The following is a 16,992-nucleotide window of genomic DNA, read 5'->3' on the forward strand; positions in this document are numbered from 1 at the left end:
TCAATAATCAAAGTTATTGACTGACTGGTTGATTCCAGCTCCGCTCTGAACAGCTGTGATGTGAGTCCTTGAACACCCAACAGAGCATTTTCAAAGCCGTGACTGAACGTCCGTTATAAGACGCAGAGGAAAGGAGCCTGAATCTTCTGGGCTGCTTTCAGAAAGAAGAGGAAGCCTAAGGGACGGTTCTTCATTTATGAGAGGAGGGGGACGGCTGTCTTTTCTGACCCTCCCCAAAGCCTTGAACATTTGTCCTTGAGCCTCCTTGAGTAACTCGGGGAAAACAGAAACAGCGTTCTTTCCATGTGATGTCTTCAAGGACATTGAAAATTCAACAAAAACTTCTATTTTTTACAATTTCTGGTTAAATTAAACGTTGTCATTGTGGCCATTTTTATTTTGGCAGGGCCGCGGGTTTCGCAGCAAATCTGCAATTTTCAATTTTTTGTGCAAAATTTTTTGAAGACATTTAAATTATCTCAAAACTGGTCAAAGAAAATATGGGGGTTTGGAGGGCATGTTTTCTTCAAAATCAACAAAAACTTTTACAGACAAAACGAATATCGATTTCTTTGAATCACCAAAAATTTTAAAAGGAAAAAAAAGGTTTGATGTAAAAAAAAAAACACAAAAAGTTTCAAAGAAAAAAAACACTAATTTTGTTAAGCAACCACCAGAAAATTAAAATTAACATTAAAAGAGCAAATGTTTTAAAGAAAAAAAAAATCAATTTTAAAAATGACCAAAAATGGTCACAGAAAAAGAACAAAAGTTGTTAAAAAATAGTAATAATTTGAAGAGAAATCACATTTACTAATAATTATAATACAAAACTATTTAAAAGTGGTATGCCCCTCCCCTAAATCCAAAATAAAAACAAAAGCCCCCTCCCAGTGCTTAAAAAAATATTTGACATGCCTACTTTTTGCACCCCCCCCTCCCCTCTCATGAATAAAGAACGGTCCCTAATAATGATGAATTTATGAGGCCAAAGATGGTTCAGAAACCTGACGGAGGACTCATGAGCAAGTGATGATTTAGAGTGAGCGGACTGAACTGTTGATGATGATGATGATGATGATGATGATGATGATGATGATGATGTTGTTGTTGTTGTTGTTGTTGTTGTTGTTGTTGTTGTTGTTGTTGTTGAATAATCTGCTTACAGTTGGACCTGCTGAGGAATGTGACTCCATCACTTTAGAACAACACTAATTACAGAGAAATGCTCTGATTGTTGCCACATGTGTCTCCGTCCTGACGCCTGTCTCTAATGACGTTCACAGCAGAAAACAAACCAGCAGAGAGGAGCAGTAAGAGGAGCAACAGGAGGAGCAGCAGGAGGAGCAGCAGGAGGAGGAAGCAGAGGTGCCTACCTTAGTACCAACTGTTAAATCTTGGTGGACACTGCTGTGAAGAGAAGACAGCGTGTTAGAAGCAGCAGGGAGAGAAACTCAAAACAACAAGCCCCCAAAAAAAGTTAAAATGAGGTTAGAGCCTGAGGAGACGAGGTGAGGGGCAGAGAGAACCCAGCAGAGCGGAGAGGTCAACAGCTGCAGACCGCAAATCACCAGCCGTCCACTTATTTATGTCACTTTCTGTCTCTATGATGATGATGATGACGGGCCGAGCGGGAAGGGTTAAAGCCTCTCAGGCAGATTAACTGAATTCCTGACGCTGCGACTTGGTGCTGCAACTCGGTGCTGCAACTCGGTGCTGCGACTCGGTGCTGCGACTCGGTGCTGCGACTCAGTGTTATTTTTCGGGTCAGTTCGAGCAGCGTTAACAGGTGAGATGGAGCAGCAGGTAAATTCACAGAGAGACAGACGGCAGGTCCAAACGTGGACACACACATCACTGTCTGTCAACAGGTGACCCGCTGCAGGTTAATGTGACTCGCAGGAAGTCCAACAGGTGACTCTTTACACACTGCACATTTTACATGCTTTTATTTTTAAATATTAACATACTAGTGCTAATGTTTTACTGTTACTGTGTTTGTAAATTTAGATTTTAGATTTGTCCATACGTTGTTCTCGTGCTTATTTCTAATAATTGTCTTTATTACTGCAATGCAACGGCAACGACGCAACAGCAACGACGCAACGGCAACGACAACGACGCAACGGCAACGACACAACGGCAACGACACATGAATATCCGGGTGGGTTTTGGTTATTTTTTTATATCATACAGCCAAAAAAAACCCCAAAAAACAACTGAGGCGCTCAGGGTTGGGCTGTTTTTGCTCTTTTCCTTCTGAGCCCAGTATTTCTTTTATGATTTGCATTGAGAGTGCCGCGTAACTACGCCACCCTACAAACACCGGCAACGCAACATTGCACTGGGCGTGATCTCTGTGCTGAGCGCAAAATGAAATTGTGAGTAGAAAAATGTCAAATGGAAACACGTCAGTTTGGAATAAACTCCTATTTATTGTTTAAGAAAAAAGTCTTTTCTCTGGTATGAGCTGGGGTTTCAGTCAAAAGACATATTTGTCCAAACTGCAGTCAAGACTCTATTTAGTCGTTTCTAGGTCACGTGACGCTGTGAGGTCACATGACGCTGTGGCCTTGGATTGAAATAATGACTGCAATAGAAATAAAGCTGCTGATGTTTTGAACATCCGTCGCCATGGTTACTGGGATGTTATCACCAGAGGAGAAGTCACATGACTTCAGTCAGTTAAACACAGTCAGCTCCACGTTGAGTTTTAGCACATTTACGAAAATATTGATGAAGTTTTGATCAGATCTGTGATGGAAACTTTCCTGCTGTCACTTCAGCCGACCAATCACAGCGAAGACAAACCATCACATCTGACATAAACACGCGCCAAACAACAACAACAACAACAACAACAACAACAACAACAGCGGAGGAGAAACGTGTTCATATAAAGTTTGCATTCATCACAATTTCCCAAAACCCAAAGTGACGTCTTCAGCTAAAGTCTTTTATCCAACTGAGCGTCCAAAACCCCAAAACTCTTCATTCACTATCATAAATAACAAAGAAAGGATGAAAATGTACATTTAAGAAGCCGGACCGGCAAATGTTTAACAGTTTTACTTAGAAAAGACAGAAACATCTCTTTTCAGTTGATGTTTCTATACATTTGAAGACTTTACGGTCGTTGGCGTCGCTGTCTCTGCGTTACTTTATGTGACCGTGTGTGACGGCAGCAGCCCGGCAGGGCGGGACGGACGAGTCGGGGGGAAATTAGTGGTCTGGAAAGAAGGAGGTGGTTTACTTCTTTCTACATATGCTGATTTTGTTTATCATTTTGTATGATTGTGTATTTTGAAAGTTTTACGGTTTTAAAAGAGTTTTAAACAATGACCGAAACAATAAATCGATCATCAATACAGCTGGTAATTCATTTCGGTGTGATCGGCTAAAGGCCCGATCGCTGCAGCGGATCTCTCTGAGGTCTCAGCGCGCGAACAGGTGACATCTGACGTACGCGTCAGCCGTACAGACGCAAACTTTGGGCAGAGACCCGGACAAACGCCGGAGACACTGAGATAACACATGAATGAAAAACCGGCTGGTCGGGCTGCAGCTGACGGGACTGTACAGACTGTAAACCAGCTGGGAGACGAGGAGGAGACGAGGAGGAGACGAGGAGGAGACGAGGAGGACCCTCCGGGCACGAATGAGCCCTGACAGAGTACAAATATTCACATCAGGAACTCAAAAGCCTCGCAGTCTGCGGCACACACCAGACAGACGTCCAGACCACCGTACACCTTAAAAACAGCACGCTGTGATCCACGCAGGACAAACGAGTCGGTTTAAATCACCAACAGAGACATGAGACAGCTGCAGGACACACAGGTTGTCTCATGTTTCCTCCCTTTGACAACAACTCACTGGAGTTTCTGTCCGCCAGTGTCCCGCTCACAAACACAACTACACACATTTATGTCACACCGAAGGCGCCTCTCAGGAGAAACTCATGAAAATGACATTTCATCTCACGTAAAAACATGTAAGAACCAGGTTCTTGTGTTTTTTCTCACCTCAGATGAACATACAGCCAAACTCCACATCAAACACTGCAGATTTAAAGATCTCTTCTTAATTCACAAAACCCAAAAACCTGTTAGAGCAGACTGATCAGCTGGAAACACACCTCACAGAAAGCTGCATTCATTTATTTAAAAACTAGCTTCATGAGTGACTTACTGACTGAACTCCATGTGAAATAACGTCTTTTTTCACTTTTCAATCCCAGAAACTACAAACATTTCAGGAAATCACTCTGGACCTTAATCGTCTCACATGAGGCCGCTCTGCGATTCGGCTCTCACGTAAACCACGAAGATCCAGTATTTAAACCAAAACTGCACTGCTGAACGTGGCTCAGTGGCAGAAATGTGGTTTCCTCAGTAATCAGCTTCGGTTCGGGCCTTCAGGCTGAACTCCTCCGCCTCCAAACACCTGAGCGCCACTTACTTCCGTTCCTTGTTTAAAACTGAAATCCATACGAAAAACTCTCATTTTTAAGATTTCACCCAAATCCTCAAAAGAATAAACGTGCTCAGGTGAATCTTTACGTCTTAAACGAATCCCACGGGACCTCTCTTTACTTCGGCGCACACGCAGTACATGAAACTACAACATTTTTTAATAAAACCTAGTTTCGGGAGAGGGGCAGACCCGCGGTGGGCGTGAGAACAGCGTGAAGCTGCGCCGAAGTCGTGCCCGCCGCTCGGGCTCATTTCCTCCATAAGTCGCTCCTGGATCGGACCTTCGCAGCGCGAGCGAGTGTGTCGGAAATGCGTGCTCGCGGACAGAAGCCGGCGGGAGTAAACGCCGGCTCGTGTCGGCGGAGTTCGGAGCGGACTTGAGTCCGCAGAGGACGGCCCGCTCCGAGGCTAAGCTAACGCGGCTAGCTTCCTGCTCAGACTACAAAAACACAACTTTACCGACAGTTGACCGAACACCGAGAGCTCCGACGGGCCCGCGGGGGGTCGGTGCCGGACCCCGAGTCTGTGCTGCTGCCCTGAGGCGCCGGTGAAACACGCAGAGGGCAGATTTAGTGAGAGTGGAGCCGTGAGGCGGTGCGGTAACTCACCCGTCCATCGCACAACACGGAACTGCGGAGCAACAGGTTCCATTCCCCAGCTCCGCCGTTATAAACGGACAAAATGGCGTCCGGCGCCAGGACACCTCCGATTGGTCAGCTGGAAAACAGGGTGGGCGTTCCGGGCCGGAGCCGGGCGCTGATTGGCTGATCGGACAGAGAACGCAACAACAAAGAGCTGAAATTCCTGCGATCAGAGATCGTCTGTGAGGAAGATGTTTGACTCGGGAACAAAAAACACGGACACGGTTCTCTGTCCGGGTAATAAGTGGGCGTTGTCCCGAAAAAGCATAAAGCGTTCACATACAGAGCGAAACTACAAATATCGATCACCTGTGACATCACAGCAGCGACACAATCAATCAGCCGTTAATTCTGGTATTTTATTTTATGGAATCAAGAGTTAAAAAAACAAAAACAAAACGTGATGCGTGTTTTTGCGCATAAAAGAGGCCCAATATTTAAAAAATATACATGAAAAAAATAAACCTGACATTTTTATTCCTATGTTTATAAAAAAACTCAGGAACATATGTTAACAATAAAACATATAGATTTAAAATACATCTAAAAAAAATACATAAATAAACATGATATTGTTTTTCCTGGGTTCATAAATTAAACATAATATTTTAAAAATATTGATTTAGAAAAAAATAGACCAAATATTATGAAATATGGTAAGAGTGGACCGAGTGGACAGAGTGGACAGGTTGGACAGGCGGTGAGCAGCAGGCGGGTTTGTGTCCTCTGTTGGACTCTGTGGACGCTCTTGGAGTGTCGAGTATCAGCTGATAAATAATTCCTCCACTTGCTGCTTTTCAGGAGATTAATTTGTGTTGGAAGACGAGCAGCTGCTCACACATCAATAATTCACACACACACACACACACACACACACACATTTAGCTCTTCTGAGTAAAACACTTGAACTCATGAAAGAATAGAAGTTGTGAGTTTTCACTGAACATAAATATAAATGTTTTGGGACTTTTTCTGCTCTCATGTCTCTGTGAAACTCGCTGTGAGTCTCTGTCCCCCCGAGGACGGACACAGCAGGGGGACACTCTGAAATGTGACATCTGAGCAACAGCACAGAGTCACAAATGGACACTGACGTGTCTAATTCACGTTAAGGACACGAGAGACGTCCTACAGGTTGGCTGCCGGGCTGAAGCTCTGGAGGACACGTTACAGTGCAGATTACACACTCATACATACACACTCGTGTGTATTAAACATACACGTGTTTTTTTATATTTCTCACTTTACATACTTTACTTTAATACTTTTTTTTTTTGTTTTACATACTAGTGTTAACATTGTAGCATAATACATGTATTTTATTTTGTTATTTTTAATGTTTTTATATTTCTGCTTCTATAACTCTCTATGCTTTACATCAGAGCAACTCTAACAAAGCACTCCCCCTGGGAGAATAACGATAATCAATCAATCAATCAATCAATCAATGATTTTAATAATAATGATGATAAATTTATTATTATTATTATTATTATTATCATAATTCTAATCACACACACAAAATACTCCTATTAATACTTATAAACTACTATTTCTACAACTAATAATAAAAATAAATAAATAATGTTTTTTATAAACCTGTTGTTCCTCTGGAGACCTGCAGTACCGCTCTGTCCTGTGGGGGCGGTGTCGAGCTTTAGTCCCTTGTATCTGCCGCTGGCGTCACAATAAGGACTAGAAGAAGACGGGGGGAAACGACACGCCATTGGTCAGAATCTCTGCGGCGGAGCCTCCTATTGGCTGTTTGAGTCGCCGCCATTGAGATGTAGAAACAGCGCCATTATCAAACCGCGGCAGCCTGTTCCGGCGCAGCGGCGCGAGACATCCTACCAACTCTAACCGAACCTTTACCGAACCTTTACCGAACCTTTACCGAACCTAACCTAACTGCGACTTTATCTCACGGCCCGTCACCGTCTGTGGAGCCACCGGAGCTAACGGAGCTAACGGGGCTAACGGAGCTAACGGAGCTAACGGAGCCGGTCTGATGCGGACCGAGCAGGAAGCTAACGGCTAACGGCGGCAGCGGAAGGCCCCGCGGTGTTTGCGGCGCTCAGTTACCGTTAGCAGCTCCACTCCGCCGGCATCAGCGCGATGAGTTGCCCGGTGGACCTCCAGGCTCTGCCGGCCGGACTGTTGGAGACCGCGAGAGGAAGGTGAGTCCCCGTGAGCTCACCTGTCCAGGTGAGAGGACAGCGGGTTAATCTGGGACAATTCCAGGATTTTAGGACATTTCCAAGATTTTAGCGCAATTCTGGGATTTTAGAAAGTGTTTAGGATTTTGCGAAGTTTTTAGTATTAAGGACGATTCTGGATTTTTAGTACATGTCCATGAATTTAGGACATTTCTGGTATTTTAGGACGTTAGTGTCTCAGCTGTGTCCTGTGTGGGGATCTACGTTGATGCTGTTTCGGACACTTTGACACCTGGTGGACACTCACAGGACAGAAACATCTCAGAGTCAGTCACTTTAGTTTTACTGTCAGTGAGGAGATGTTTGGGGGTCTATCAGGGACCAGATTCGGCCCGCGGGCCGCAGGTTGAGTATTTCTGCCGCTGATGTGGGCTCAGAGGCGGAGTCAGATATTTTAGGATTTCTGTGATTGACAGAAGATGAAGGACCTGATGGGGAGAAAGAGGAGAGAGAATACTCTGATTAACCCTTCGCTCTCTCTTCAGAGTCTCCACGAGGTCTCTCAGTCCGCTCAGTGTCCCCAAAACCACATCACACCTGTGGGACGCCACACCTGCAGGAGACAAGCTCCGCCTCCAGCTCTGTGCTGACAGGTACACCTACCTACACACACACACACACACACACAGTAACACAGTAACACAGGTGTGTGTGTGTGTGTGTGTGTGTGTGTGTGTGTGTTCAGGAAGCCTCGTGTGGTGCTCTCAGAGAAGGCTCTGCGTCTCGCGCAGCGTCACGCTCGTTGCAGCAACAAGCCCCGCCTCCTGTGTTTCCTGCTGGGAGCAGTGTGTGTGGACGCAGGTGAGACTCCGCCTGCAGCTCGTCCTTGCCCCTGATTGGTCGGTCGCTGTCCGCTGAATGATGTCCTCTCTGTGTCCTCAGATGAGGAGGGGGTCACCGTGACTCTGGACCGCTTTGATCCGGGTCGGGACGCGGCCGGAGCCGAGGACAGGGTCCCCTCCGCTCTACTGCCCGGAGACGTCCTTGTCCCCTGTCTGATCTCCACGGAGACCGAGAACACGGCTGACACCGTCGTCCAATCAGAGGCTGAGCTGCATCACTGCTTCAAGGTGAGTCAGACGCCTGCAGGTCAGAGGTCAGAGGTCAGCGACCTGTCCGTCTGTCCGTCCGTCTGTCTGTCCACCTGTCCGTCCCTCTGTCTGTCCTTCAGTCCCTCTGTCCGTCTGTCCGTCCCTCTGTCTGTCCACCTGTCTGTCTGTCCGTCCCTCTGTCTGTCCACCTGTCTGTCTGTCCTTCTGTCCCTCTGTCTGTCTGTCCGTCCCTCTGTCTGTCCACCTGTCTGTCTGTCCTTCTGTCCCTCTGTCCGTCCGTCCGTCCGTCCCTGCAGGAAAAAAGAAAAAACTTTACAGAATTATAACAATTTATTTTTTGATTTATGTTCATTTTCAGCACCTTTTTTCCTGTTGATTTTTTTCTTTCTTCTACTTAAAAATTTTGTTTTTATTAATTTAAATGTTTCCTCTAATTTTCAGTTCACTCTTTCATTTCACCTTTATTATTATTGTTATTATTATTATTGTTGTTATTATTATTATTGTTGTTGTTGTTATTATTGTTATTATTATTGTTGTTGTTATTGTTATTATTATTGTTATTATTATTGTTGTTGTTGTTGTTGTTGTTATTATCATCTTTGTACTCTTTAAACTTCCTCGCACATTTTAGGATCATTATTCTTTCATCACTAATTGCTGTCTCTGTGTTTTTGACACCTCTGTCGTCATGGCAACATGGCATTGATGTCACCACCAGCTGGTCGCTCTCAGCTCAAACTTTATGTCTTTCTGCTGTTTTGTCTTTAACCCTTTAGAGACAGTTTGTCTAATTTCAGTCTCTTTTCCTTCTTCATGTTGTGATAATTGTGTGTGTGTTCATGCATATGTCCTAAATGTAGTCCAGGTTTTGTCCAGCTCAGCTCCTACAATAGGTCTGAAATACACTGTGTCCCTCTGTCTGTCCCTCCGTCTGTCCCTCCGTCTGTCCCTCTGTCTGTCTCAGGTGTTGCAGCACAGTGTGAGCAGCAGACAGACTCTGGATCTGTCCCAGCTGATGAAGGTCAGAGGTCATGTGACTGTCTCTCAGCAGTGTGACGCCACAGCGTTCGTCCTCAGGTGGTCGGCCGTCTGTCCGTCCGTCAGCGTGGACGTCCATCCTGTACGAGCGGTTCCCATCGTCCCCACCGCCCTGCTGAGGAGTCTGACCAGCATTAACCGACCGTCGCCGCACGCCGCCAAGCGACAGAGAGGGTGAGAACCACACACGCCGTCTGCCAGGCGCTACAGTCTTCACCTATCAGGCGAGCTGCCGTGATGGCGCTGGGTGACATCATCAGGCTGCTGTGATGACCTCATCGTGTGTGTGTGTGTGTGTGCGTGCGTGCAGGTTTCTGACGATGGATCAGAGCAGGAAGCTGCTGCTGCTGCTGGAGGCGGACCCTAAAGCGTCCACGCTGCCGCTGGTCGGCCTGTAAGAGACTCACAACACGCAGCGTCTGCACCCGACATCACACACTGACCTCAGAGATCATGTGAGAGCCAGGAACACTTTAATACGTACGCAAAAGAAATGAAGGTACAGCGTAATATTTCACCAAAACTCCCAGAAACACTCGAAACAGTTTATGAATCCAGTTTATGTCGACGGAGCGCTCGTCTGCTCCGTGATTTCTCCGGATAATGAGCCAGTCTGAATGTTTCGTACAGAAATAAACACTTTCTGTGCAAAAAGGACACTAGAAAACCAAATGAAGCTGGTTTCTAACGCAGACGCAGCGGAGCTCGTTTTCATCAGCGTTTCCTGTCTGACGTTAAAATGCATCCTAAAATGATCAAAAACAGTCAGTATGAAGACGTGCGGAGGTTATTAAAAAGGCTCAGACTACAGTTACGTAGATAAAATATGACGTGATGTGACTGTGAGCAGATGAGGCGGACAGAGTACACGCACTTAAAGTCAGATTAACCGAAAAGTAACTTTGAAATAAGTCAGAAATACTTCAAACCACCAGAAACCACAAACAGACGGAGCCCAAAAAACCCTGAAGCTGTCGCTGCGAGCAGCCCGTCACACACACACACACACACACACACATACACACACACACACACCTACATACACACATACACACACACACACAAACATACACACATACACACACACAAACATATACACGCACACACACACAAACACACACACCTACATACACACAAACATACACACACACACACACACACACACACACACACACACACACACACACACACATACACACACACACACATACATACACACACACACACACACACACACATACATACACACACACACCTACATACACACATACACACACACACACAAACATACACACACACACACACACACACACACCCACCTACATACACACATACACACACACACATTTGTGTGATTTGTTAGGCAGCTGTGTGTGTATGTATGTGTGTGTATGTGTGTATGTGTGTGTGTATGTGTGTGTATGTGTATGTGTGTGTGTGTGTGAGTGTGTGTGTGTGTGTGAGTGTGAGTGCGCTCAGCTGAAATGGTCTGAATGAGTTAAATGAGGGTGAGTGTGGTTGAAGTTCTGAATGACGCTCGTCAGGCAGAATATGTTTCAGCTCGCTGAAAAGCTGACGCTACACTGCAATGTCTGCTTGAAGTTTTTAGAAGATGGTGAAGTTCTGGGAATATCTGAAAAAGGAATGAGTTAAATTAGTACGAACGTGGTTAAAATAATGAATAATGCTCCTCGCGTGGAATATCCGAACGCCTGCTGAAAGCTGCCGCTCCGCTGAACAGCCGGCTGAACTTGTCACAGTTGTCGAAGTGTGTGAAGGAGTCTAGTTAGTTTGAATATGGCTGAAATATCGAATGACGTCCAGTAAATACACAGAGCGGTGTGTTTCGCGTGTCGGGGCTGAAGGCTGTTGGGTGTGTCCGCTCCCGTGTGTGCGTGTCTGCGTGAACGCAGTTTGAAGGTTAAAGTATGTTGAAGTTACGAAGACCCGAACACAGAGGCCGCATTCACGCCGTACGTTCTTCTGAACCTCATCAGGTGTTTTTATTGTTGTGATGTTTGACCAACCTTCACTGTTGACGGTGCTTCCTGTCATGTGACAGCTGGCTGGGTGGAGTCACGCAGGTGTCCAGCCCTCAGGTGTGGGCGTGGTGTCTGAGGTTCCTGTTCAGCTCGGCCCTGCGGCACAGGTGAGTTCAGCTGCTGAGTTCACCTGCTGAGTTCAGCCGCTGACGTGGAGTCACTGAGAGTCCGTCTGCTGTTTAGACTTCTGTCAGAGAGCCGCTGCTTCCTGCTGCTCCTGTTCAGCTCCGCCCACAGAGCGCCGCAGTTCTTCCAGTGCCGCGGTCCGGGACCTGGACCTGGACCTGGACCTCAGCCTCAGCTAGATTACCAGCTGCTGACGGCCTCTCACAGCGTCACTCTGTACCAGGTAGGGACACACTTGAGCCCACAGGAGGGTCCTGTGAGCGGCGGCAGAGACAGATGTTGGTGCAGAAAGTCTTTTTTTTTTTTTTTTTGAATGGACGTGTCCTTCAGCAGGTGGTGTCGGTGGAGGGACGGACTCTACAGTGTGATCTGGACTCAGAGCGTCCCGAGAGACAGACGGAGGTCTTCAGAGCCGCTGTGAGCTCCTTCAACAGGTACGAGTGTCTACAGACTGTAACGTGGACCTGTCCTGACTCTGTCCCTCATTTATGTCCATCATCGTTAATGTCCATCACCATCATTAATGTCCCTCATTTATGTACATCATCATCAATGTCCACAATCATCAATATCCCTCATTGTTAATGTCCCTCATCATCAATGTCCACCATCGTTAATGTCCGCCATCATTAATGTCCCTCATTGTTAATGTCCCTCATCATCAATGTCCGTCATCGTTAATGTCCCTCATTGTTAATGTCCCTCATCATCAATGTCCGTCATCGTTAATGTCCCTCATTGTTAATGTCCCTCATCGTTAATGTCCTCACAATTATGTCCAAAAAGACGAAAATCACCATGAATTTTCTACATTTCTGTGAACTGAAATGTCCTTTTTTTGAGACGAGCTCATTTCACTGTTTTTGTTATTTTTCACTCGTTGAAGTGAATAAATCATCGTTTTAGAGTAAACTTTGTCTTTATTGAGGGGACAGACTGAGGGACAGAGAGCCGGCCCTACCACCTGACCCACTGGGCCCCCCAAGGAAGATTGATATTTTTGACCGCCGTCTTTTAGTTTTTCTTTGATTTGTTTTGGCAATTTTTATTTTTCTTCAAAACTTTTGGGCATTTTTTCCTTTAAACATTTGTCAATAAAGCTTTGTCGATCAGTTTGTCTCATTTCACTGTGAGGTTCAGTTTTTATTTACGCGCCAAAGGAAAACGTCTCATGTCCTCAGATTTCACTGTCTCAGTGAACTGAGTGTCCTCTGGACATTTGTCTCTGTGGACTCTGAGGACAAGCTGGACTTGCAGTTTATCCTGCTGCTGTCTGTGTGGACCTGACCGTGTCCTCTGTGTCCCCAGATGTGTCCCTCCCGCTGCCACTCTGTCTGTCAGCGATCAGGACTCCGGAGTCGAGGACGAGGACCCGTCCCCACGTCCGTCCCCGAGTCCACACCCCCCTGTTCAGCAGGTCAGACAACAGGACGACTCTGTTCGTTTATGGCTGCTGGGGAAATGCACCCTGGGAGCTGTAGTTGACCTCAGATTCTCTGATTGATTGATTGATTGACTTTTGTGTCTCAGACTCGCAGAATTCAGCCGTCTGTCCCTGAACTCTCGCTGCTGATTGACAGCAGCTTCTCCTCCAATCACAACGCCTCCACCCACAGACCTCCTCCTCCTGCTGACAGGAGGTCTGCTCCTCCGGCCGGAAACACCTCCTCCTCCTCCTCCTCCTCCTCCTCCTCCTCATCTCCCAGACCTGCTGCTCCTCCTCACCTCCACAGCACCCCCAACTCCAACCTGCAGCAGCCCTGCTCCTGCTGCTCCCCCAACTCCTACGACTGCACCTCCATCTTCCCCTCCTCCCCGGGGCTCCTCCCTGCTGCTGCTCCTCCATGTCATCACCACAACACTCCTCCTGCTCCATCACTTCTCCACCCTGCTCCTCCTCCTCCTGCTCCATCAATTCTCCACCCTGCTCCTCCTCTTCCTGCTCCATCAATTCTCCACCCTGCTCCTCCTCTTCCTGCTCCATCAATTCTCCACCCTGCTCCTCCTCCTGCTCCATCCTCTCATCACCTCACCTCTGCTGCTTCCAGCAAGCATCTAACTTTTCCTTCTGTTCCTCCTTCATCCACTCTTGGGACTCCTCTCTCCTCCCGTCACCATACTCCACCTCCCACCTCCTCTCCTGCTCCCTCGACTCTTCTCTCTGCTCCTCCTCATTATCACAGCACTCCTCCTGCTCCCTCCACTCTCCACCCTGCTCCTCATCCTCCTGCTCACTCTCATCTTCACACTCCACCTCCTCCCTCCTCTCCTCCTCTCTCCACCCTCCTCCCTCCGTCCTCCCCGTGGTTTGGTGGTGACTCCCCCTCTCCTGCGTCTCCCCCTTGGTTCTCCCGTCCCTCTTGTGTGAGTCGGTGCTGTGAGGAGGTGGGAGGAGTCGTCCCGTCTGACACCTACCAGCTGCTCCTCCATCAGGACCGCCAGCTCCGCCTCCTGCAGGCGCAGGTGAGAGCCGCATCTGAGGCCACTTCAGGGTTAACTTTGGGGTATCTGATGAACAGCTGACCTGACCTCTGACCTCTGACCTCTGACCAATCACCTCGCTGACGTCCCGACGTGGTCAAAGTCCCGAGTGTCGGTTAATAAAGAGTCACTTATGTACTTTTAAAGGTTTGTAGAGTTCATGTTTTCTCTTCACATTCGCCTCTCAAACCTCGTGATGCCGGAGGAAAAACTTCTCGATGTCAACACGCCTGCTGCCGCAGCGTGGCGTGTTTGTGGGGTCGCCATGGTAACCGAGATGTTTGTTTCCTGTTTTCAGGTCCAGCTGTTGTTGGAGGCTCAGAGGAAACTTCAGTCCTCTGCTCAGCAGCTCGATGCTTCCACACCCAAATGCACCACCAGCATCGCCGTGGGGACAGGTGACAGCACGTCTCCTCCTCATCTCTCCTCTCTTCTCCTGCTCCTGCTCCTCCTCCTCCCTCCTGCTCGCCTCTCCTCCTGCTCCTCCTCCTCTGGTCTCATCACTGTTCAGCAGCTGTATTTTACATCCTCTCCTGTTTTCAGGTGCCAGTCTGTTCTGGGGGGATCCCGTCCAGGTCCCCCTCCCCCATCAGGAGGTGCAGGCTCCTCCCCCCTCCTCCCCGAGCCCCTCCTCCTGCTGCAGACCCCCCTCGCACGCCAACCTGTCCATCAGCGGGCCTGCGAGCGGAGCTGAGGACAGTGACATCAGAGGGCAGGAGGCTGCCTGCTTTCCGGCTCAGCGCAGGTGAGATTGAACGTGACGTCAGACTCGTGACTCGTTGTTAAAGACTTGTGACTCGGACTCTGAGTGACACTGGGACCTGTGATGTGTTTCAGTATCAGCGGTCTGCAGAGTCCAGTTCTGGGAGAGAGCGTCAGCATGTATACAGCTACAGACAACCAGCACGACTTCTACCACAGCCTCATGGTAACAACGACAACAAACAACAAACAACAACAACAACAACAACAACAACAACAACATGCCTGTTACATCATCACACAACAACAACAACAACAATATCTATAAATATTTGTGTCCTCAGAATCAGCTGACCAGTCGTCTCCAGGAGTCAGACAGTAAACAGAAAGTGGAGGAGGAGTCTAGGAGGAGGAGCCTGCCTGTGGTTTCTGACCGCTCCCCGTCCAGGAGGAGGTGGAGCCGTGGAGGAGACTCAGTGGTCAGTGCGACTGTGAGGCAGCTGCAGCAGCTAGGAGTCAACGTGGAGCCAGAAGACATGATCGAGTCTGACAGACAAGTCCAGCGGACCATAGAGAGCAGCAGGTACTGACACACCTGGAGACTCAGCACTCACCTGGAGACTCACCTCAGCACTTACATAAGCGTGCGTGTGTGTGTGTGTGTGTGTGTGTGTGTGTGTGTGTGTGTGTTGTCAGCACTCTGGCGAGCATCAACCCAGCGGCGGTCCTGTCCAGACTGAGCGTGTGCGACCAGACAGCGAGCTCTGTGCTCCCGAGCGGCAGCGTGGATCTGAGTTTGGAGGCCAACGCCATCGCCCTGCGCTACCTGAGTGATGCTCAGCTCAGCAGGCTGTCTATGGGAGGCCACACCCCCCATACAAGCCCCGCCCCCTCTGACCACTCCGTGCTGTCGCCTAGCAACATGTCTCTAGCCTCCAGGAAGTACATGAGGAGGTACGGCCTGATTCAGGAGGAGGAGGAGGAGGAGGAGGAGGAGGAGGAGGTTCGCCAGCCGCTCAGCAAAGCTCTGAGCATGAAGCTCCTTCCACAGAGTCAGCTGATCTGTGACCTGAGGCCCAAAATGCAGCTGTTAGCTGGCAGCGAACCAGCCGCCGCCCCTGACAAGGAGAACTGTCCCAGCAGGCGGCCATCTTTAGTGAGGGCGAGCAGCCTGCAGACGGAGGGATCAGTGGGGAACATCCTGGACCTGAGCCGCCTCCGACAGCTGCCCAAACTCTTCTGACCACCACGTGCTCCCCGAAACCTGCAGTCTGCCAGTCTGAACCGGACCTCACACCTCAGACCTGCAGTCTGCCGGTCTGAACCGGACCTCACACCTCAGACCTGCAGTCTGCCGGTCTGAACCGGACCTCACACCTCAGACCTGCAGTCTGCCGGTCTGAACCGGACCTCACACCTCAGACCTGCAGGTTTTTAAAGGAGTCTGGTGTGAGGGCGCTCAGTGTGGAAACCCTGCAGGTCTCTTTGGAAACGTCCTGGACTTTATTGTTTGCGGTGAGACGTGATTTCCTGTAGTCTCGCGGGGAAGTCCTCTCCTCTGAATTCGTGCTGATCGCACCGACACGTCTGAACAGGATACGAGAGAGAAACTCGGGTCTCATTTTACAGGACGGACGCCGCCGAGCCGCCGTCCCCTGTGAGACGGCGTCCGTGTTGATGTGTGTAGTTTGGCGGTGGTTGTCATGGCAATCGGGAGGGCGTGTGCAGCAGACGCAGTGAATCTTGTAATGGGCCTGGAAAGGTCTTGGAAAAGTTTGGAGCGGCTGCTCATGTCTGATTTGTCTGCAGGTCTCAGGCTGCTGCTTTAACTGTTTTCACTCATTTTATTCAAGTCTGCGTGTTTCATCTTTTCTGTCGACACTTCCTGTTTTAATGTGAAAAGTCTTTTGTACCGTTATTTTTTTTTATATTTATGATTTTGAAAATAAAATTCTTAATAATTTGATTTAATTTAACCCTTAATATCACACACACTCGAATCACTGCACACAAAACACACGCTTACTTAAGCATACATAAATATTACACAGAGGTATTATTTTCTGCTTTATTGAGTTTATTTTTTTAACCATCATCAGTCCTAATCATAAATATTATATATTAATTTTAACCCTTTAAATGCCAGGTTTTTGATGATTTCATGATGCCGCTGTGTTTTGTGAGTGTAGCTGCTGACAGTCTGGGATATGTCAGTG

General features: G+C 48.0%; 2 protein-coding genes across 5 annotated transcripts in view; one reads left to right on the forward strand and one right to left on the reverse strand.

Annotated features, from left to right (window-relative positions):
- Positions 1-5,151, reverse strand: part of LOC121941092 (polypyrimidine tract-binding protein 1) — a 23,631-nt gene extending 18,480 nt beyond the window's left edge. Inside the window, exons 1-2 of one of the 2 annotated variants that reach the window (XM_088078208.1) lie at positions 5,084-5,151; positions 1,377-1,410 (exon numbers count right to left, since the gene is read on the reverse strand). In XM_088078208.1, coding sequence (XP_087934334.1) covers positions 1,377-1,410; positions 5,084-5,091 — 42 coding nt within the window. In that variant the 5' untranslated portion in view covers positions 5,092-5,151. The remainder of the gene's footprint in view (positions 1-1,376; positions 1,411-5,083) is intronic. The other variant, XM_088078209.1, reaches the window with a different exon arrangement.
- Positions 5,152-6,892: 1,741 nt separating this feature from the next.
- Positions 6,893-16,742, forward strand: stil (STIL centriolar assembly protein). 3 transcript variants are annotated; one of them, XM_088078214.1, is made up of 17 exons: positions 6,893-7,293; positions 7,818-7,925; positions 8,018-8,133; positions 8,215-8,402; positions 9,352-9,599; positions 9,736-9,819; positions 11,488-11,574; positions 11,651-11,816; positions 11,924-12,027; positions 12,902-13,010; positions 13,124-14,056; positions 14,373-14,472; positions 14,618-14,819; positions 14,912-15,002; positions 15,121-15,359; positions 15,473-15,730; positions 15,768-15,957. In XM_088078214.1, exons 1-17 carry the CDS (start codon positions 7,232-7,234, stop codon positions 15,805-15,807), a joined length of 3,135 nt encoding a protein of 1,044 aa, XP_087934340.1. In that variant the 5' UTR covers positions 6,893-7,231; the 3' UTR covers positions 15,808-15,957. The 3 variants fall into 3 exon arrangements, with proteins under 3 accessions (XP_087934340.1, XP_087934338.1, XP_087934339.1); XM_088078212.1 differs by having other exon boundaries at positions 15,473-16,742; XM_088078213.1 differs by having other exon boundaries at positions 11,927-12,027; positions 15,473-16,742.
- The last annotated feature ends 250 nt before the right edge of the window (positions 16,743-16,992 follow it).

Source organism: Plectropomus leopardus, chromosome 5 (assembly GCF_026936395.1).
Source record: "Plectropomus leopardus strain MGB_pleo_1.0 chromosome 5, ASM2693639v1, whole genome shotgun sequence".
Taxonomy (NCBI): domain Eukaryota; kingdom Metazoa; phylum Chordata; class Actinopteri; order Perciformes; family Serranidae; genus Plectropomus; species Plectropomus leopardus.

Excerpts from the sequence above, each read along its gene's own strand:
- stil (XM_088078212.1), top strand. The coding sequence starts at position 7,232 with ATGAGTTGCCCGGTGGACCTCCAGGCTCTGCCGGCCGGACTGTTGGAG. Across the intron at positions 11,575-11,650 it reads AGCTCGGCCCTGCGGCACAG|ACTTCTGTCAGAGAGCCGCT; the intron begins GTGAGTTCAGCT and ends TCTGCTGTTTAG. Across the intron at positions 15,360-15,472 it reads CGGACCATAGAGAGCAGCAG|CACTCTGGCGAGCATCAACC; the intron begins GTACTGACACAC and ends GTGTGTTGTCAG.